Below are 21801 nucleotides of genomic sequence, written 5' to 3'. Positions count from 1 at the left end.
CTGAAGAGAGAGAGGGGGGAGGAAGTGGGAGGAGCAAGGAGGGGAAGGGAGGGAGAAACGGGATGGGGGAGGGAAAGGCGACGCAGTAGCTCCTAGAAGATAGTGGGAGCGGGAAGGAGGGGGAAGTGGAGGGCGGAGAAAAACCCGTTCTCCAGCCCCCTCCGCGGAGTTGCGCAACCCTCTCGGGCTGGGATTGGCCACCTTCTCACAAGGACGCCCCGCCCCCTAGGCCCGGAGGCCAATGGAGAGCGTGGGCGGGGCGGGCTGCGGCTCAGGCCGCCAATGGTCGGGCGGGGTGGGCGGAGCTGCGCGGCCGTGTCCCGGCGCGCGGCCGGCGCTCCCCGGGCAGCCGTGCTCGTAGCTCGCTGTCCGCAGCTTCGCGTCTCCGTGGCTGTCACCGCCCTCGGCGCGTCCCCGCCGCTCCGACCCCTTCGCCCGCCCGGGGCACGCTCCGTCGCTCCGGGCAGAGTCCCCGCTGCGGCCCGTGGCCATGGCCACCAAGATCGACAAAGAGGCTTGCCGGGCGGCGTACAACCTGGTGCGCGACGACTGCTCGGCAGTCATCTGGTGAGGAGCTCTCCATTGCCCTCCAAGCCCCCTCCCCGGGCTCCGTGGGCCCGGGGCTCCAGGCCGTCTTCCAGCCGGGACGGACCGGTGGCCGTCCCGCGCGGCCTCCCGCAGCCTAGCCCAGGCCAGCGTGGGAAGCGGGCGCCGGCTGTCCCTAGCCAGAGCATCGTTCAGACCGTCCTGCTGCAAGCTCGGCGCCCTGCAGCTCCCAACGCTGATGTGTGTGTGTGTTTTTTCCAATCCAAAGGGTGACTTTTAAATATGACGGCTCCACCATCGTCCCCGGCGAGCAGGGCGCGGACTATCAGGACTTCATCCAAGAGTGCACAGGTAAGGGAGACGCGCCTCCTGGGGAGTTCCTGATCTTTTGGGAAATTGTCAGCGGCTGCGGGAGGAGCCGCAGAGGCCAAACTGGGAGGAGACCGTGGCCACCCTGGGCGCCTCCGGCACTGGAGGAACCAGATTAAACCGTTTTAAAGCCTCACAACGCCTTCGCCCCTGCCGACATCCGGAGCAGCCAGAGGTGACCACCTGGCTCCCTTGCGCCCCCAGTGCCCTCTCCAGGCGGGGCAGGCTCCTAGTTTTCCAGGGTCAGTTCATGTGGTTTCCAGCCGCAGTATTCAGCCCTCTCCGCCTTTCTCTTTTGATGGTCAGTGAGCCAAAATAAAAACAATCCCGGAGCTTCCTGCGGGGGGAAAGGAACTGTCCACCGCATCCTCCTTTCTCCCACAGCCGTTGTCTGCCTGCCGGTTATATATGTTTTGTTTGTAAATATAGAGCCAGATATGAAAGAGTACACACCATGTGATTCCATTTATATGAAAGTGTTGGAAAGGCAAAACTAATCTGTGATGTGAAAAGTCAGACTAGTGGCCACATTTTGGGGCAGATAGCCACTGACAGGGAAGGGCACACAGAAACCTGGGAAGAGGGGGACTAGAAGTGTTCCATATTTCCATCTGGGAGGTGGGCACACAGGCGTAGGCATATGTAAGAAATCATTAAGCAAAAGACTTAAAATTTGTAAACTTTGTGCACTTCTCTGGGGTGTGTTGAGCCATTAAAAGGAAAGAACACATGGTGTGTATTACCACAAACCCCTCAATAGAGGCACAAGACTCAGTACCATTGGTAACAGGATCCTTTAAGGGTGAGATGGGAGAATAGGCTCTCTCCAGTCTCTGATCTCTAGCTTGGAAGCAGATGTATTCAGATCAAAACAGCACAGTGTGGGGACTCTGAGCCAGCAAGGTGGGTTTGACTCTGCTAGTGGCCACTTCCTACCTGGGAGGTTTGGGGCATGTTGATAAACCTCTCCCCACCCTGGTTTCCTCACCTGCAATTTTGGAGGACTGTTGTGAGGCTCAGTCTCAATGTGGGTAAAATGTTCAGGACAGTGCCTGTACAAACCACGTGGTCATTTGTGAAATGAATGAAAAGTACAAAGTTGTGCCAAGGATTCTGTGACTGCTCCTTTCCTTAACTACTTCCTTAAACAAATGATCTTTTGCATTTAGTCTAATTCAGAGAATACTGATAAAGTGGCTGCTATGGGCTGGGTAGTATTAAGGTTTTTTTTTTTTAAAAAATGTTCTCCCATTTGAAATGTCTCCCTGAGAGTTCCCTCTAGACACTCACTCATTGCTTTGGTAAAGAATTGGTTTAAAATGTCAGAGGAGTAAAGTACTTTAATGTCTCCCATTCAGTAAAGCACCCAGTGAGAGCTGGTGGGGCCAGGATTTGGACCCAGTTCCCTGGCTCAGGAATCTTGTCTCTCAGTGACCTCCGTCCTTCCACCACCATGGAATAAGTACAAACTCTAGACTTTCCCTGGACTGGTGCACATTTAATGAGATTCAGCTCTATTTTTTTTTTCTTTTTTGCCTTGATGGCTTTGTCTCAGGCCAGCTGCCCCCCTCCCTGAACTCGGAGACAGTAGACAGTAAACTAGCAGTTGCTTTTCCCCGGCTGGCCGTCCATCACCTCACCCACATCAGACTGAGCTCTGCTTCTGAAGCTATTGTTCTCTCCACCGAATAGGAGAAGGTGACCCGGGGAAGAAAGAGCATCCTGTCAATAGCTTCCAAACAGATGCTCCTGGCCACTGGGCGACGGTGGAGGGGCTTGGTGTGCAGGCAGAGAATACTTCCTTCCTCCCATGGGCTTTGGGTTTTCTACTCTGACCCTTCCCCCTGACAGCAGGGATGGGTGTGGGGAGTGCCTGGCAGGGCAACTAAAAACGCTCCCCCTGCTGCTTGCTGATGTTGTGAATGGGCCGTGGGATCTGAAGGCTCCGTCTGCTTTGGCTGGAAGTCTGCCTTCTGCCCCAGCCATCTGTTGGACAAGCATATAGGAGTTATGGTCGCTGTGACTGCTGTTGTTCCTCTTGGAAAAGCTTGTTTCTTCCCACCATGTGTCCTCATAACCCAGTGACAGAGGGATGGGAACACCAGCTAGTGATTTTCTGTGTGCAAGTCACTGCACTCAACATGCCTTGTCTCCATTACTGAGATTGGTCCCCTTCTGCAGATGAGTAAGCCAAGGCCCAGAGAGGTTAAGTGACTTTGCCAAGATCCCACAGCCAGGATGTGGCAGAGCTGGGATTTGAACCTGGCATGCTGGCTCCAAGGCCCATGTTTTTGGCCTTTTCTCTCTAAGGAAATGGTTTAGATTCTCATTTCCAAGCCATGAGATGTCTTCAGTGACACAGTAGGTCCTGGTTGGGGCTTATGGGATTGTTTGCAGTTTATAAAAGACATATTTTCCCACTTGTGTGAGATGTAGGGAGGACTCTTGGTGGCCCGGATTCCCAGCCAGGTGTCCTGATAGGTCCAAGGGTCCCGAGCTGTGAAGACAGGCACCTACTCTGGCACAGACTTACTGTCCCCAAACATCCCACAAGGTGTGCAGAGGACCTGGAACCAGTGCTTGGTCTGTTCTTCCACTGGCTCTGGGCACGGGGGACTGGGGTATCCTCCTGGACTTGCTTTCCTCCCTGACAGCCCTTCTCTGGGGGCTCTGCCTCTGAAACCCCCTCCTTCCTCTCCCTTCTGCCCATTGGCTTCCTTCTCCTGTCCTTGCTCCAGAATTTCCCAGAGTGGAATCTGTCCTTCCAGCTTCTCATCTCCCGAGCCCCCAGGCCTGGCCCCTCCTTGCCCACCGCAGCTGCTTTCTGGAAGGTCACTGCTCTGGAGAGCCACTGGGCCCTCATCGTCCCGTTTCTGTCTCTGGCAGCATTTGGAGCTCCCTGTGTCCCTGCACCGGCTCTGGTAGCGCCAGGCTCACCTGGCCCCTCACTTCTGTGCTAACCATCTGTCACCGCCTCTGCCCTGGCTTCTCGCTGTATGTATCAGGCTGGGTGAGATGCACAGAACTTTCTGGTGCAGTGAGGAAGCCCAGTGCAGATTAGCTCAAACAAAAAAGATTTTTAAAATTTTAAACAGTCTGTCACTTCAGTGGTCGGAGAGCTCCAGGGAAGCACCAGCTGCAGGTAAGGCTGCCCCAAGTCCAAGTCTGTCCCTCCGTCTCCTCGCTCTGCCCTCCTCCCTTATTACCCTTCTTGGGGACAGGCGGGCAGGTTCTCCCCGAGTGGTGATAAAGATGGCCGCTAACCACCCTGGCTTCCCGGCCACGGGCAGAGCCATCCCGCTAGAGACAGAGGGGCCCTATGCCAGTGATTTCAGTAGAAGTCACCAGACTGGCAGACCCTCCAATCACTGGGTCTCTGGCTGGCTAGGCCTGCCATCAGCCCCACCCACATCGGGAGACAGAGCTGGGAAGGGGGGCCTGCTACCTCCAGAAGAGGGGCAAACCAAAACCACGTCCATTGCCCCCCATCCTCTACCCCTTTATTGCAAGTGTCTCGGCCCTTGCCCCTTCTTGGCTTACATCCATCCTACCCGCCTGTTGCTGGAGTAACTCTTCCTAAAGCACATCTGCTCTGCTCATTAACCTTCCATGCCTCCCCTCTGCCCATCACATTAAGCACAGGCTGTCTGATTGGTGTTCCATCAGTTTGTCGCCACCCACATCTCCTGCCCAGTATCTCCCCACGCCCTCCCTGCGCCTGCAGCCTGACCCTGTGACTCCCAGCCCTCAGGTCTTTGATTTGGGAGGGTCCCCCCAGGTGGAATTCCTCTTCCTAGCCCTCGCCGTCTAGGGCCCAGCCGCGCAACCAGCCTGGTGCAGTCCCTTCCTCGCTGCCACAGCCTGAAGTCAGGAAAGCTCTAGATTCACTCTCCAGTTCTGCTTCTTGCTTGGTGTGTGGCCTTGGGCAGGGACATCCCTTCTTCTGTGCCTCAGTTTTCTAGTCTGTAAAATGGGGACCCTGACAGAACCTACTTCTGCTGGTGGTGGGGAGGGTCGACTGAAATCATACATGGCAAATGAGAGTATAGGCCCCTGACGCACATTGGCTGTGGCTATTTCTTTTTAAATCAATATTTTTACTCTTATTGTACTACAGTGACATTGCGCTTTCCACCCTGAAGCTTTCAGTGTGTACCCCAGCTCAGCACACAGGAGGCGCATGACTCTAGGTGAGCCCATAGTTGGCGGTAGACTCCAGGCTGGCACACAGTGGGCATTCGGCCCCTTGTGGGCATGCTTAGATCTTCGGTCTGGGCCTGCATGCAGTAAGTGCTCAGTATATGGTATGAGGTGCTTAGCGCAGTGGGTCAAGGTTTGGGCTGCATCACGTGGACTGGGTTCAGATACTTGCCAGTTATGTGACCTGCAGCAGGAGAGGTTCCCTGCCCATCCTCTGCTGTAATGTGGTCATTGGGATTAAGGAAGCAAGTTCTTGTGCCAAGGACATAGTAAGTGCTCCGTGAGTGTCGATTATTGTGATTGGCACTTCACTGGTGGACTTTAATCGCTGCAGCAGCAGAGTCAGTGGTCTGAGAGCTCCAGAAGGCTGGGGGGCAAAGAGGTGTCTGGGAGGGACCACCCTCGGGTTGTGCTGGAGGGTCGCTGCTTCCCCTGACAGAGCCATAGGGAGACAGGAGAGCCAGGGCTCAGCTTGCAGAGCCACAGGAGAGGAGCCACTTCACCAGGCCGACTGGACACGCAATGGCTCTGATGGTAGCAGAAAGGGCTTACAGATCGCGTACCTACCCAGGCATGGCTCAGGCTGTCTATGAGGTCGTGGTTTGTTTTTTACCTTACACTCAGTGTGTGTTCCCTGTAGAATATTTAGAAAACAAGACCAAGCAAAAAGAATAAAAGCCAGATCTAGTTCAGGTGCAGTTTTATCACGCAGCAGTTTGTTCCTGCTCTTATTCCTTCTCTTTTCTTCCTTCCTTCTTCTGATGTGTATGAGCCTAGGCACTGAGGGTGGACATAGAAGCAGAGAAGGTCCCTTCCTAATGCAGCCTATGTTTTATTGTCATCACCCAGCCTTTAAATGGCTACACAATGTTCTCTCATAGAAATGTACCATTGTTTAACCAATCATTTTTTGATGGACCCCAAAGTACTCTGTTGCAAGCAGTGTTGTTTTAGAAAGAATCCAGGCATCTGGGAGGGAATCCAGTTTTCTGTTGGTGCAGATTTTAGACCCAATTGATCAGTTATGAGCGTCATGTGGAGCCAGAGTGTCTTGCCCTGACTGGTAGCCTTGCTGCACTGTGTGACCTTGGGCAGGTCCCCTAGGTTCTGTTCCCTGGTCTGAAGCATGGGGATAATGATTGCCTGTAATGCACAGGGTTTGTGAGGATAAGGAGACATGATATGTATAAAGCGTGTGGGGCAATGTCTGGTATAGAGTGAGTGCTGAATAACTGTGGCTGTTGTTAATGTAGCTCCTTCTTGGAAGGTGTCACACATCTGTGGATAGGTTGAAATAAATGTGAGGTGTGGGGTGGTAACCAGAAAAGGTTCATTTATGGAAGGCAGTGTCAGCATGAAGCTTGATTTTGGGGAGACGCCTTGTGATGTTGGCCAGATGATGGTCTGAGAGCCAGATGAAGCTCTGGTGAGCCTGGAGTCATGGAGAGATGTGGGGTTCTGCCTGTTTGTGTCTGTCCGGCATCCCATTCTCTGTGGGAGCTTCTCCTTCTCATTTCATAATGATCCTGCTGAGCCAGTGTGCTTCCGCTCAGCGTCATCCCTGAGACTTCAGACAGAATTCTTGGGAAAGAGTCCTTTTCTCTTTCTCTGGGATTAAGACCTGTAAGCGTAATGAAGGCTTAGAACTTGCAGGATACACCTACCATTTGGAGAGAGAACTTGTGTGAGAACTCAGAACAGAGTCAGGTCAGATGATAGGGCTTAAACTCTTGGGTCCAGCCATGCCTGAAGCCCTCTCCTTAGGCTGTTTGCTTCATAAGCCAATTAAAATTTTTTTTTTCTTGAGCCAGTTTGAGTGTGTTCTTTATGATTTCCATCTAAAAAAGTCCTGGCCAGAGCCTCCAGGGTAGACAGCTGTGGCAGGCTAGGAGAGGCGAACCTGGCTTGCGCAAGGAATCAGGAACATCTCACTGGAAAATGGACTGAAGAAATTGGGCATATTTAACTTGCAGAGACATCTCAGGGGGACATGAGTGTTGTCTTTAGTTTGAGGGGCTGTCATGCGGAAGGTGTAGACTTCTTCAGTGGTCCTACCCACCTCCCACCCCACCCAACCCTATATAGTAGAAGAAGAGCAAAGAGTAGAAATTTCAGGGGTAGAATGGGCTGTTACTGGAGGTAGTGAGACCCCATCATGGGAGGTATGTAAGGAGAGGCAACCGCGTGGCACAGATGTTTAAGAAAGGGACTGAAAGGAGGCCGTCCGTGACCACGCACTCTCCTCTCTCACAGACTCCCTCTCTGGTCTGTTCTACTCCAAGGAAGAGCGACACATGAGCGTAGGTGTGGGCAATGCTTGTCTGGGATGGCGTCAGCCCTGGCAGGGGCTGGCAGTGGGATGGCTCCTAAGGAGAACAGGCTAAGGGGCTGTGTGCACAAGATTCCTTCTAGCACTTGTTGAAGTATGGTAAGGAAGACTTTATTTAGGGGCCTGTCTTGAGAGGGGTAGGGACCACTGCAATGGGGGTTTGGACTAGGGGAGAGAGCAGAATCAACTCTGAATACAGCAAGTAACAGTGGGGGTTTACAGTCACGGAGCAAGGTGGGGGTCAGTGGGTGGAGCTTTATCAAGAGGAAACCTCAGGGGTAAGGGGCATGCTGGTTAAACTGGCCTAACAGGAGTCTTGCTGCAGGCAGGCCAGGTGACCAGACATGACCCGGGGGATGGTGGAAGATGAGGAACCCAATTAGATACTGAGCTTGATCAGATATGGAGTATGGGGGAATTCTAGCTAAATTGACTTGGCAGGATTCTTGCTAAAACCAGATAATGCAGAGATGCACACAAATACCTAAAAGTTTAGACCTAGAAAAAGAACTCAGAAGAGCCCGATTAGACTTTGGTCAAGAGGAGAATCTTTGCCATTGCCAAAATAAGGGGGATTGTACACAAAAGAGACAAATGCACTTGCTGTCCATGGCCAAGTTACACTTTGGTAAGACACACATACAATTGGCAGTCTGTTTATCCTGCTGTTTCTTAGCTGCATGTGAGAAGGGAAGGAGAGAAACTGTCTTGTGAGTCTAAGGGGATACAGGCTTAAAGGGAAGCTTTAAATCTGTGACAGGGCTTTGGATGTGGTAATGTGTCAATAGTCTATCAGTCATGCATTTAACAAATGTTGATTGAGTACCTGCTTTGTTCCAGAAACAATATTGGCTTACGACTTTTAAAACTCCTGAAGGGCTGTTGAGCTTTGTAGTTTTCTGCAATATTCATTCTTCCATGGCCTTCTTTTCCCAGCCATTTGTTGCTGGGAGGTCCTGAGCCACATTGCCTGGCTTCTTTGTGTCACAAGATGCATGGGCTCTGTGACAGGTCTTTTGGATTTCCTCTTGTGATACTTGAGCTTACTTTTGAGTTTGTGGCCACATCTCCCATGGGAAAGGTTGCTAGGTGTCCATCTTCCTGGTAAGTAGGGTGTCCCTTGTTCAGGAAAAGTGTTCAATTGTTTGAATTGAATTGAATTGAATTTTTACTCCTTGCAAATCCTTGGGAGTTAATGCAGACTTTCTGGAAGTATTGCTTGGGTATTGTAGAGATGTTCTATCCACCTCCTCCTCTCTCATCCTTTCTTCACCTTACGATGTTCTGGTGTCCTCCCACACCCAGAGCATGGAATCCCACTCTCAGGTCTTCAGTAATCTCTGGTTGCCAAATTTAGTGGCCAGTTCCGTGTCTGTGTCTTTATTCTGCTTTTCCTCCAGGGTATGTCAATATCTTCTATCACTGAGAATAAGTTTCCCTTCTCTCCGCTCCTGCCTGTGAAGTTCCTGGTTGCGCCTTTACATCTCCCATCTCTTGTTCTCACTTCCTCTGCTGCTTCTCCTTTCCTTTTCCTGCCCCAAAAGTGTGGGTATTTGGACATAGGGCTCCACCCTTGATCATGGCATTTCCATCTCTAGGATGTTTGTGGAGTGCCGTTGGCTGAGTGCTGTGTTGGGCCCTTTCCTGACCCTGGAGCATGTAGTCCAGGCCGGAGGTGCCTTTCTCCACTTTACACCAGGCTGCATGAGCTCCTGCCCCCCTAAGAACCTTTTGTAGCTTATGCTGATAAGCTTGAGATGACGTGCAATGCCCTGTATGACACAGTGCTCACCAGCTAATCCCTCCACGGCACATCCTCAGCACATGAGTTCTGACCTCATGGATGCCCAAATGACCTCTGTGTGGGTGCTTTGCATGTATCGGCTCATCTAATTTTTCTTAATCCATGAGGGATGTATATGTAATGAGTACAGTGATACCAGCAAGTAGGAATTATCCTCATTTTACTGATAAGGAATCTGATGCTTTCCTTGAAGAGTCAAAAGCCACTTGCTTGAGATGACACAGTAAGTGGAAAAACTGGGCTCTGAACCCCGGTCTGTGTCTGAGGCACCCAGTTTTTTACCTGCACTGTGCTGCTCCCCCTCCTTATGACTTATGGGCAGCAGTCTTCCCTCTTCCTGCACTGTTCTCGTCTATTTTGCTTTCCCGAAGGACTTCTATATATCCATCAAGGCCCAGTGTAAATGACCCCTCCGCCCCTGGCCTTTGTGTTGCTCACCACATTATGCAGTGGGTATGTGCACGTCTGTTTCTTTAATTCCACAGCAAGGCCCTAGAAAGGGGAACTTTGTCTCTCTGGTGGGGATGTCTTCCGCAGAGAACGCCCACCCCTCCCTGTTAGCTGGTCCCATCTCCTCTTCCCTAGTAATAAAGGAAGCCGCTGCCTTGGGCAGGCCAGAGGCCTCTGGGTCCCTCTGGGACTTCTGGCCAGGACTGAAAAGAGCCAGCCTGAGCTGCCCCTGCTGAGCCGCCCCCTGTCTGACAGAGGAGGGCCTGTGCTCACCCCCTTGAGCTCTTGCAGCCCTGAACTGGGTTACTGCTTTCTCTGGTCTTGATCTGGCAAAATATATTGCTGTTGTGTTGACTCCTTGTGGGCCTGAGTCTCGGGCTGCAGCACTTAACCCATTCCCCAAGCTGCATAGGCCGGAGTTCATGTATCTTGCTTGTCGTTTGACTCTTGGTGAGAACCTGAGCTGCCTGGGGAGAATCTGGTCTGTTTGTTTTTCCCTGCTGTGCGGTCAGCACCTGGAACAGCACCTGGCTGCTCCCCAGGTATTGGTTGAGTAGATGAATGGGCGACAGTCCCCTGAGGTTTTCGAGAGCTGAACTTGCTTCTGGAAGGCCCGCTGGCCTCTGGCCCAGGCCTCCTGCCCCAGAGCCCCTGCATGGCTGCATTCCTCACCCACTTAGTTCTACGTGTTGGCTTTACAGATTCAGTCCAGTGGCTGTAGCAGAGCGGGTCCCCGGAGGCAGGTGTCTGAAGGCAGGGCTCTGGCTCCGTGTTTTGCATGAAGGTCGTCAGTGCGCTTTGCAGCTGTTTAGTTGTACAGCTTATGGTCATGACCTCAGTGTTCCTCGTGAGGAGCCCCCTTAGGATCTCCTCTCCTAACAACTTCTCACGAGCATTTTCCCTTGAATGCCAGGGGACAGCCCTGTGCCCATGCCTCCAGCTGGTGGCACATTTGTGGGAATATGCGACTGAGAGGTCATTTCTCTGCCTTCACTGAAGCGGAAAACCTGTGCTGGGCCCCACAGTTCGGACGTCTCTGTCTGGCCCAGGGCAGAGTCCTGACTCTGCTTCCGGTGTGAAAGGATAGCCACTGGAGGTCATCTGATCTGACCTGGAAGTAGCTTTCTTTCCTTTTTTGGCTATAATTCTACACTGACTGTAGAATGGAGTGTATTGTTCATGGCCTGCAAATAAAGGAAGCTGCTGCCTCAGGCAGGCCAGAGGCTCTGTGGGTCACACTGGGGCTTCTGGCCCGGACTGAGCTGCCCCTGTGTGAGCCCCCCGCCTGACAGAGGAGGGCCTATGCTCACTGCCCCGAGAGCTGGCAGCCCTGAACTGGTTGCCACTTGCTCTGTTCTTGATCTGGCAGCAGTTATTGCCATGTGTCTGATTGTGGGAAACGAACTTACTCTGTTCTTCGGCAGTTTGTAATTACAAATTCATCCAACAAATGAGGACCTACTATGTGCCAGGCACTCTGAATGCTGGGGAAATCGAGTGATCTAGGTCTCAGAGCTTACATTCTTTGGGAGTGCAAGGATGGAAATAGGCAGCCTGGCAATCAGGTCATTTCACAATGAAATAAGTACCATAAAGAAAAAAAAATGAAGCAGCGGGCCGGAGATGGACTGCAGGGAGGCCACTGTTCCCACCAGGGTGGTCGGGGAGGCCTAGAGAGCAGGTGATACCAAGGCAGGGCCTGAAGGAGGAGCTGGACACGTGGGCATCCAGGTAAGGAGTGGCCCCTGCGTGCCTCTGCGGCCTTGACCGCGTGGCTTCTCTTTCTCCCTGCTGCCTCCATGCGCTCCACAGGAGTTGCCACTGTCCTGTCAGCATCACTGTAGAGTGTTTACCACTTGCTGTGCGCCCAGCCCAGACCCGAGGGCTTTACGCTGGCATCTAATTCTGATGAGGGCTGACGTCCGAGGCGCAGTAAGTGCTGAAACTTGGCCTTCCCAGTCCAGCGCCTGGTGCCGAGGATATAGTTCATCGTCATAAGCCTTCGCATCAGAAATGAGTCCTTAAAGAAAAGTGGGGGTTCTGTCTTGGACACTCATGTGGGTTAATAAATGAGGGATGAGAAGAAGAGTAAAATGTGTCAGCTGCAACGTGTGGACGAGCTCGAAGCCTGGGAAGGCAAACAGGGTGGGGAGGAAAACCGTTTGTGAGGTCCCTCCCTACCACCCAGGGGCTCCCAGATGGAGAAGCCAGGCCCCAGCCCAGAGAATCCAGGGTGAGGGGGGTTGGAGGTGGGGAGCCACTGGGCCACGGTGACACGGGGAAGTCGTGGAGGCGGCCGCACACCTGGCTCTTCAGGCTCCCTCAGGCTGCCGAGGCTCAGGGTGCTCCCTGACGGTGCGTGCTTGGTGATGGGGGCGTGCAAAGACCCCCACGTTATGCAGGCCTTGCTCGTTTTGGCAGCGTCATTTTCCTGGTTGCCCTTCCCATGCCCTTTTATTTAAAAGGGCAGATTCATTCAGACCAGTCAGCGGTTGTGTGTATGACCGCATCTGATCATTTCTGCCTGTCTAGTCATTCCTGCTCTCTGGGGGTGGCAGCCACACATTTTAAACTCCGGGAAGTGGGTTGGTTTTATTCTTATGAAATGGTGGCTGCCATTATAAAATGAGTGGCTGCAGACGATGGGCCAAATGTTGCTCATTTACTCAGGAATTATTTAGTGAGCAGGAACAGTTCGCCGTTTGGGGCATGTGAGTTATAGAAGGACCAAGATTCCTGGCCTCCTGGAGCAGGGATGAGCAGGCTGGAGGAATGCCGGGGAGTCACTCTGAGCCTTTGAACTCTTATTTTACACACAGTGATAATACGCTGATTATGAGCCCCTCTGGCCTGTGGCCAATCAGAAATAGAGAGAAGGGCTTGGTAGAGGAAGGCATTTTGAACTTGCCTACCGAAGCTGTGGCCTTTGTGTTCTGTCAGGCTCTGTTCCTCGGCTTGCTAACATGAGCCCCCTTTGTCCTCACCCTGTTAGCTGGATGAACTCTAAGTCATCCTTCAAGACCCAGATCAACCGTCACCTCTTCTGTGGAGCCTGCCCTGGTTACCACCCCTCAGGAAGTTAGTTCCCTTCTTTCTTAGATGCTCCCATTTGCCCTGTGACAACCTGTTGCTATGGCCCTAACTACACTGAATTCACTTTGTTTTGCCTGCCAGGCTAGCTTGCATGTATTTATTGAGGGTGGGATTGTGTTTTATTCAGTAAAGTCCCTGGATCACAGATTGTCAATAAGTGTTTGTCAGATGACTAATGAACAGCCATGGAAGGAACAGCAGCAGCACAAAAGGCCGACACAAGAAGGCAGAGCAGTGCGCACCAGGGGCATTTAGGGTCCAGGGTGCCAGACTCGGAGTTCTCCAGCGTCCCTGGAGCGGCTCCTGGTAGGCGCTCAGAGCCTCCAAGGACCGGTTACAGCCACTGTTCTCTGAGTCAGAAGGGGGAGTCCGGAATGACACACTGCCTTTCATTTAAGGAAGTAAAAGTAATCATTACAAAAAAGAGTGCTAGTGGTTTGTCATGGGGAAAACCTTTCGCCAGCCCGATGATGGGGGTATCCGGGTCAGCCCGTTCTCCCAGGGCCCCACTGAGGTGATCGTCTTTCCTTCCCCCCGGCTATCCTGTACTCCATTTTCTTGTGTTCTCTGTCGAACTTGGAAAGCTGGGTCATTCTGCATTTAAAGAAAATCCATTGAGGAAAGAATCATTTGCGAAGCCTGCTGCTTTGAGGATGGCAGAACAAAGCAGGAAACCGCGTTTACAGTGTGAGCCCAAAGGCGGGGGACGAAGCACATACGCGGTAGAGACCGCATAGATGAAGAAAATCTCCATTCATCCTCTGTGGGGAATGTAAAGACGGGCTTTTCCTGGGAGAAAGAGTTTTCTGTACTTTTTATACCTGTAAATATTTTCTAAAAATGTTTTTGAGGGTGGCAGGAGGGTGTTTGGGTTGTTTGTTTTACTAATCAGGGCACACGATACAAGTCATTTTGGGAAAAGGGTGAGTGACATGGGGCTGTTCAGGAGGGACAGCTCTCCCTCCGCCCTGTGTGTCTGAGAGAGGACATTTTCCACTTCCCAAGCTCTTGTCCTGCCGCAGCCCGGGCCCCCCCATTAGCAACCTGCTGGAAGTGAGCTCGGTGGTGGCTGCCATCCAGATGTCCCCTGGCCCTGGGCAGCAGATGCTAGAACTCTTTCCCATTTCCCTTCCTACCCACTCCAGGGAGCTTGCTAGGTGGAAGCTGACAGCTCAGCTTTTTGGGGTGTGGGTTTTTTCTGCTTTTCTGAACCTTGTTTGCGTAACTTCTCAGGGAGTCTATATAAGGCAAGGTCAGCTTTAGAGCAAGCTGCAATCCTGTCATGCTCTGGGGCAATTTCCTCCCTGCTTCCCCTTCCCCCTTTCTTTTATCCTGTTCTGAAGTTCAGTGTCGGATAGAGGTTCTGAACCGATCAGTTCTCTCTCACTCTCCTCTTTCTGTGGGCCAGCAGGTAGCTATTTGGGCGCTCATGACGTGCCTGGCACTGGGATATGACAAGAACCAGACAGATGTGCAAGTAGCTGGAAAGGTCAAAAGGATGTGCACCAAAATGTTTACAGGGGTCCCTGGGTAGTGAGACTCTTCTTTGGTCATTTGTGCTTCTCATTATTTAGTCTATACCCGGTGTGTGCAAAGCATCTTTGAAAGTGTGGGGAAGTCACATACTGCCCAGTCTCCTCGGGACTGTGTCCTTCCTCCAGCCAGGGCTGGCTTGGGGAAAGGTAGAGAGGAAGCAGAGAGGGAGGAGGCGGGGGCCCGTGGTGAGTGTACAGTCTGTGCTGGGCTCACCCTGGGGGAGAACACTGGGCAGGGCTGGTCAGAATCTGCCCCTGGGGGGTTACCTGAGCCTGTGGAGAGTTCAGGCCTGGCTGGGAGCGTTGAGGGAGGACAGGCGGAGTCCTTGAGAGCTTTGTGGGGATTATATGGCGTTCATGGTTTTTGGGAAATTAGAGCATCCCCTCCTGGTGGCCTTGGCGATCCCAGAGGCGTCTGGCCGCCCTGGTTCATTACCTGGTTCCCATGCCCCTTCATGATTACCTCTCCGTCTTTGTCCTCCCATCTTCTCCATGACTTTAACTCCGTATTACCCTCCATGCCCTCCCTTGCTGTAACTCGGTCCTCCTGTCTTCCCTCTCTTCCTGAATCCGTCCCTCTGTTCCAGGCCTAGACAGAGAGCATGACAGGAAGGAAGAGAGGGAAGGTGCAGACACAGGTGGGGAGGCGGGGAGGGGGAGATAAGGCAGCTGATAGGAGAGAACGGAGGGAAACACAGGGTCCAGAAGGGAGTGCAGAGGGCAGAGTGCATGATGATGAGAGTCAGCATTTCTGAGTACTTCCTCTGTGCCAGGCGGCATCCTGAGAACTTTATGGGTGGAGGCTTTAGGCTGCATGTTTGCTTGCTTAATAAATGAAGGTGAGGAAGAGAGAAGGAGGGTATAGAAGCCCAGGGCTTCTAGGTTCTGGTGGGATTGGCTGGAGATGTCTCAGGCCATGAGGCTTTATGCAGCACCCAAAGGGGCAGTTTCTTTGGACAGTGGAGTTTGACTCATGCCACCTGAACACCATCTTTTCATGAGTAAGACTCCCTGGGTAGGAAGGGGAGGGTGGCCACAGTCCTGAATCGGCGACACTAACACGTGGTCAGCCGGGGCTTTGAGCTCACAGCGCTGGCCCGAAGACAGCAATCGCAGTGCTGACCGTCCTCAAGGACGGGGTCCTGATCTGGCTTTGTCATAGGTTGATGTCTCCCCTGACATGGGGCTGTGTCTTTGGGATGACGCTCTTGTGGGTCCTTGTTCAGCAATGGCTTGTGTCAAAGAGGTGATCCAGACAGACTAGCAAGAGCTGCCCAGTGCCCATGTCCGTGGCGCAGCAGCTCTTTTTCCAGACATGGCTCTTCTCTTTCTTGGGCTGTGGAATCGCATGGAGGGAGAGTCCCTGGGGGGGGTACATTCCCTGTGGTCATTGGCTGTGATATCCTCAAGAACCACGCGTCGCTGCTTCTAATTCTGTAAATTATGATGTTGAGAAGCCGAGCCATACAGGAAGCTCCTCTACACAATCACTTCCTTAGACTGAAGGGGGAGCAGGTGGGAGGAAGGGGGTGAGCTGAACTTTGGCGCTCTGGTTTTTCTGTCCAGGAGACCTTTGGTCTCGCTCCGTTTCCCAGCCGAGGTGGGGCGAGTCCTCCACACGGAAAGCCCCACTGTCTCCGTCCTCACCTCCTCTTCTAGGTCAGGGATTCTAAAGCTTTAGTGGTAACAGAAGCCCTGTGGGGGCTCATTCAAACTCATTTCCAGCCCCGTTCCCCGAGTTTCTGAATCCATAGGTTTGGGGTGGACCCTGAGAATCCACATTCTAATGAGTTCCTGGTGGTGCTGACTCACTGGTCCGAGGACCACACTTTGAGAACTACTGTTCTAGACTTAACCAGTTCTCCAACGAGCAGGGGGAGAGGTGTCTGGCCCTTTATCACTTCACCTCTCTGGGCCTCAGTTTCTTTGTCTGTAAAATGGGACTGTGAGCAGTGCTGACCTTGCAGAGAGGTGGTGATGAAGACATGTGCAAATACATGTAAGTGCTAGTGCATCGTAAGGCTTAGTAAGTTCTGGCCTCTATTATCTTCAGGACGCTTGTTTGTTTTATCTGTACCCCCCAGTGCTCGGCAAAGCCTGTAACTCAGGGAATGAGTGACTAAATGTGTGTGCGCCTAGGAGCGTGCTGCTCTGAAACCCGGAGGAGTGAGCCTTGGTTCGGTGGGCCCAGAAAGCCAGCAAAGAAGGCAGAGGGCAAGGAGGCCGTTCCCTGGCTTTGGCAGTTAGGAGGCATGGTGCCCCTTTGCGAGCAGCTTCTCCAGAGAGGTGGGGGCAGAAAAGAGCAACAGCCCCTCAGCCAAGCCCTGCATTTAATCCTCATGACACCCCATGGGGCAGGCGTTTGACCCACTCTGCAGATGAGGAAGCTGAGGCTTAAAGACACCTGGGGGTCTGGTCTAGGTGGCATAGCTAGTACGAAACGGGGGTGATTTTCTAAAGGATTTCAGAACTAGGACTCTTCCTCTGGACGCTGGTGAGCAGAAGGCTGAGGGTGAGCCACCAAGGGAACAGCAGGGGCAGACAGCCACGCCGAGGCCCTCACAGGGGCTCGGAGGGTCCCTCCTGCTGTTTGTGAGAAGTCCTGGGCCCAGCTTCCCTCCCTGGACTGATTCCGAGGTGCCCCTCAACTCCTGAACCTCAGTCTGAAAGATGTGCCACTGGCTCCATTGGGGACAGAGTGGCACCATGAGGGTGGATGGCAACTCGAGTACCAATGTGCCCTCTGCCAGTTTTGCCATCTCAGTGTGTACACAGACATGCACACGTGAGGTGTACACACACACAGCACATGCATGTACATACACACATACATAAGCACTCAGGTGCACAAGCAAACCTGCCTGCACACACACACACACTGTAAACATCTATGGTGAGGTTCAGGTCCCCCTCTGTCAGCACCCGCACGCTCTCCTGGGTGTGAGAGTGATGTTAGCAGGGGTAAGTGAGGGGAGGTGGTAATCCCACTTCTGTGCCGTGCACCCAGTTTGTCCAGAAGAGGGGAGGCGCGCAGCCTGCGGCTCGGGGTCAGAACTTCCTCTCGCACAGACCATGAGGTCAGCGTGGGCTCAGAGCCTCCTTCAGGCCGGGCAGGGGAGGGGCTGCGGGTCCGGGTGTACGGCTCCAATAGCGTTGCTCAGACCAACGGGGCTTTCAACTCAGACTCAGCCGACTTCTCAGTGTCATGCCAAATCCTGAGCAGCAAACATTTGTAAGCATAACGTGACTCTTGGATCTTTAAAAACGTCAGCCATCTGTTGGCCAAACCATTGTCAGATAAGTGCCAACAGCCACCCAGGAAACAGTCCCTCCTGCTTTGATCACTTAAACGCTATCAGCCTGCAGTTCTGGAGGGTCCATGGAGGCCAGGTTCCCCCTGACCTCGGGGTTGGGGGTGGGTTAGTTTATTGTGTGTCTATCATGGGCCCACCGGCGCTGGGACACACAGTTTGCAACTTTCCCACATGGAGGCTTTGGCCAGTAGTGCGGCAGTTGGGATCCGGATGCAGTCACAGGACCCAGACGTCCAGGCCGACCCACGTGGAGACGGGAGGCAGGGTGGTCCCCAGGGAACAGGTGCCGGAGCTTTCAGTGTCACTCTGGCCTTAAGGAGCCGGGAGGCATCCATGTGGGGCTCCGCGTCCCTCTAAGATCAAGGCGGCGGTTGAATCACACTCTTGGCCCTGCGTCTCCCTTTCCCCCAGTACACTACTCAGAGCGTGCGCTGGCGTCCAGACCCAGCCCGACTCTGGGAAACGCTCGGGGGGTTCTCTCGTGCGCTCTGCGGGTGCAGCCACACACGGCTGTGCACATTTCAGTTCCCCAACCCGCCAGCCTTGTTTCCGGAGCTCACTGCCCACCTGGCGGCTCCGCCCTGTGGCTTCAGGGGGAAGGGTCTACCGTGTGGGCCAGGTGGGTTTCATAGCGTTCACATTTGATCACCGGAGCAGAGTAAAGACGGAGGTATGAAGCGTCTCGAATGTCCACCCGCAGAGGACTGGGAGCACAGAGTGTGCCACGTCCTCACAGTGGGGTGACCCTCAGCCATAAAAGGAACGCAGCACTGATCATGCTACATGTGGACGAGCCTCGGAGACACGCTGAGTGAAGGCAGCCAAGCAGCCAGGCACGGAAGGCCGCAGACAGTGTGATTCCGCGCACGCGAGACGCCCCGAGCAGGCCGACCCAGAGACGGGGGGCAGGCGCGCCGTGGCTCCGGCTGGGGGCAGGGTGTGGCTTCAGGCCTCGCCTTGTCATTCGCGCAGGGCCCCCCCGAGCCTCATCTGTCACTCGGAGATACGCATGTTGATGAAGGTGATGATGTAGCTCCTCCCCCTCCCCCACGGTCTACCCCAAGCATCGTATGTATGAAGGCCAAACGAGACAGTGAAAAGTGAGCGTGCTTTACAGACTGAAAGGGGCTGTCCAGCTTGGGTGGTAATTATGGTCCTTTAAGAAATGAATGGTGTGGAGCCACCTGGCTGGACTGCGGAGGCTGGGGCCTGCCGAGAGCTGTGCTGCTTTCTCCCTGGGACAGACGGTTGATGCCCCATTGGACAGCTTAGCCTGTGGGCCACGTTGTGCCCAGTCTTTGAGGTACTGACCAGGCAGTGAACCCTATCAGCTCCAGACTGTGTGTCCATTACACTCAGAGGCCTCAGGGCCTTGGGTCTCGATGTGAACCTATGTATGCTGTGTGGGGTTGAGCACCGAGGCACCTGGAAAATTCCAGGAGGAAGGGGTACCTTGATTTAAAAAAAGAAATGAGAAGCTCTCAGATGTGGTCTTTTGGCCAGGAGCGTGAGCAAGGCCTGGGAACTACTGAGAAGTGCAGCCCCGGGGGCCCATCCTAGCCCTGCTAAATCAGAGCCTGCATCTCAGCAGGATCCCCAGGGAACCAGATAACAGGGATGTTTGGGGGGCCAGCTCTACATTGGCATCGGGCACTGGAGAAATCCCAAAGCCAGCACCTAAGGCCTCTTGAAAACACAGAGCTGAGCAGAGTGACTGGTACAGGATGAGTTACCTCCAGCCGGCAGCATCCCTGTGTGCCAGCCATTGGCAGGTAGGGATCATAATGAGAGCCCACGGGTCATTGCAATTGAAGTGTGAACTGTTCAGGAATTAAGCTGAGGATAGTGGTTTCTTCAACAAAAAACACAGGGTTTTGGTAGAAAACATAAAGGGGGTCCTGATTAAATGGGGCACAAGCTATGTGTCAAAATTCATTCTCAGCTTGGGCGGTTCTGGCCCCCAGGGACCTTGTGCAGTGTCTGGAGGCATTTTTGGTTGTCGTAACTGGAGCAGGGGTGGGGGCGGTACTGGCATCTAGTCGGCAGGGGCTGGGCTGCTGCTCAACACCGTACAAAGGCCAGGATGGCCCCTCACAAAAATGACCCAGCCCCAAGTGTCAGGAGTGCCGAGGCAGAGAAGCCCCGGTCAGGCCTAGTGGGACGCGCACACACACACGCATCACTTTGGAGACTCAAGAGTATCGCGTAATCGTTTGGTGACGCGTAGCAGTCGGGGTTGGGGGAGGACGGGGGGCATGGTGGACCATGGAGGAGATTCTGAAGTGACGATAACAAACCAAGTATGGTAACGAGGCAAATGTGAAGGAGTTCAGTGGAACAGAGTAGCTGCCAGAGCCGTTTTAATGAAAGCGAATAGATCAGATACATCAAGCGGAACACACCTAATGGTGTAGAAAGGGCTTCAGAATTCTCTTCATGGACCTACGTGTCTAGCCATAAGCAGACATGCCCAGCAGGCCTAGAGCCGCATCCCACGCTGCGTTTCCAGTGTTCCTGCCCCTCCCCGGCCCTCTCCTAACTGGGCCCCCACCTCTCCGTGGTGTGGCTCTTCCATTCCAAGCAGGGCCTTGAAGGTTGGGGATAAGAGGAGTCAATGAAACTCCCTACGTAGAATCCAGAACTTGAGCCCGGACTGTATGAGGGATGTGGGGGCTGCAGGCGGAACAGCCAGAGGTCGGGGCTCTCCTGTACATTTTCTGAGCGTCCACTTCCTATCCGTGCAGTGGGCCTCAACCCAGGTGCCGCTGGGATCAGGTGAGGGAACGTGGGCCTCCTGAGGGACATGGCGTTGGGGTGTTGTAACTGGGCACCATACCCTCTGTTTGCTCTTGGCCGCAGATGAGGTCCGGTTGTTTGCCTTCGTGCGCTTCACCACCGGGGACGCCATGAGCAAGAGGTCCAAGTTTGCCCTCATCACGTGGATCGGCGAGAACGTCAGCGGGCTGCAGCGGGCCAAAACCGGCACGGACAAGACCCTGGTGAAGGAGGTGGTGCAGGTGATTTGCCTCATGTTCTTTTAGGGTCCGGGGTGTCATCATAATAGGGGTGGAGAGGGCTGGGTTTGGCCCCTGGGCCTGTGACTTTGCTGGGACTTCAAGCCATGCCACGTCTCTGGACCACTAGAGCCACTGGTGAAATGTCACCAAAGCCATTTTCAGTGTAGGCTAGGAGGTAGGGAGCCGTGTTTGTGATCTTGACTCTTACATAACAGAGGCGTGGCTGCTGGGAGTCTACCTTTGAGGGTGCAGCAGGCGGTTCCTGAAGAAGGGGGCCGAGGGATGACCAAATGGTGGCCCCTACCAGGCTGGGTCGTGGATGAATATGGTCAGCTTCTGCTGGTGGCCATGAGGACCTGGTGGGAATTCATGCGGGTGCTCTCTGAACAGTGCCTGGTATGCAGTAGGTGCTCAGTGATGCTTGTTGAATGAACCAGTGTCAACCTCATGAGGGCCAGTGAGGCTTTATGATGATGTTGGCGGCCATAGAATGACAACAGTGGCCCAGACTCCAAGAGAGGGGGCTGGGCACTGGCCACGAGTGACTTATTCCCCAGGCCCCTTAGACTGAAGGGAGGGCAGGGGGGAGTGTACCGCGGTTTTGACTTTGAGCACCTGAACCTTTCTGCGGGGACAGCTCTCTATTTTCAACTGCTTTTCCATTCTGGACAGAATGAAACTTGACACCATGGAAACTTCCAAGGTGGTTCATCTGGGGCTAGGGCATGGAGGAAAGAAAAATTTGAATTCTAGAAGATAACCAGGGGCAGGGGGCCATCGGAGAGAATTCTCTGCTTCCCAAGCCTCTCCATTTTGCAAAAGGATTTCTCAGAATCCCGTGATGAGGGAGGTGGTAGCTGACGGGTGGGGGGTTTCTTTTTGAGGTGATGAAAATATTCCCCAAAAGTGATGGTGGTGATGGTTGCACATATCTGTGAATGTAAGAAAAGCCATTGAGTTGTAAAACACAAAATACACAAGCCATATGCAACGTGGTAGCCTGGACTGGACCCTGGAACAGAACAGGAAAACTGACGAAATGAGAATGAAGTCTGGAGTTTAGTTACTAGTAATATTGCAGTGCTGGCTCCTGAGCTGTGACACATGCCATAGGAACGTGACATGTTAACAATCGTGAGAACAG

The 21801-nt window shown here is 53.4% G+C and overlaps 1 protein-coding gene across 1 annotated transcript in view; it reads left to right on the top strand.

The window, feature by feature from the left end:
• The first annotated feature begins 321 nt into the window (after positions 1–321).
• The window catches only part of COTL1 (coactosin like F-actin binding protein 1), a 35464-nt gene continuing 13984 nt past the window's right edge, over positions 322–21801 (top strand). Inside the window, exons 1-3 of the mRNA XM_017644562.3 lie at positions 322–567; positions 815–897; positions 20500–20657. Coding sequence (XP_017500051.3) covers positions 491–567; positions 815–897; positions 20500–20657 — 318 coding nt within the window. The 5' untranslated portion in view covers positions 322–490. The remainder of the gene's footprint in view (positions 568–814; positions 898–20499; positions 20658–21801) is intronic.

Source organism: Manis javanica, chromosome 17 (assembly GCF_040802235.1).
Source record: "Manis javanica isolate MJ-LG chromosome 17, MJ_LKY, whole genome shotgun sequence".
Lineage (NCBI taxonomy): Eukaryota > Metazoa > Chordata > Mammalia > Pholidota > Manidae > Manis > Manis javanica.
The sequence above is the reverse complement of the archived record's forward strand: the minus strand, read 5'-3'. Positions and strand labels throughout refer to the sequence as shown.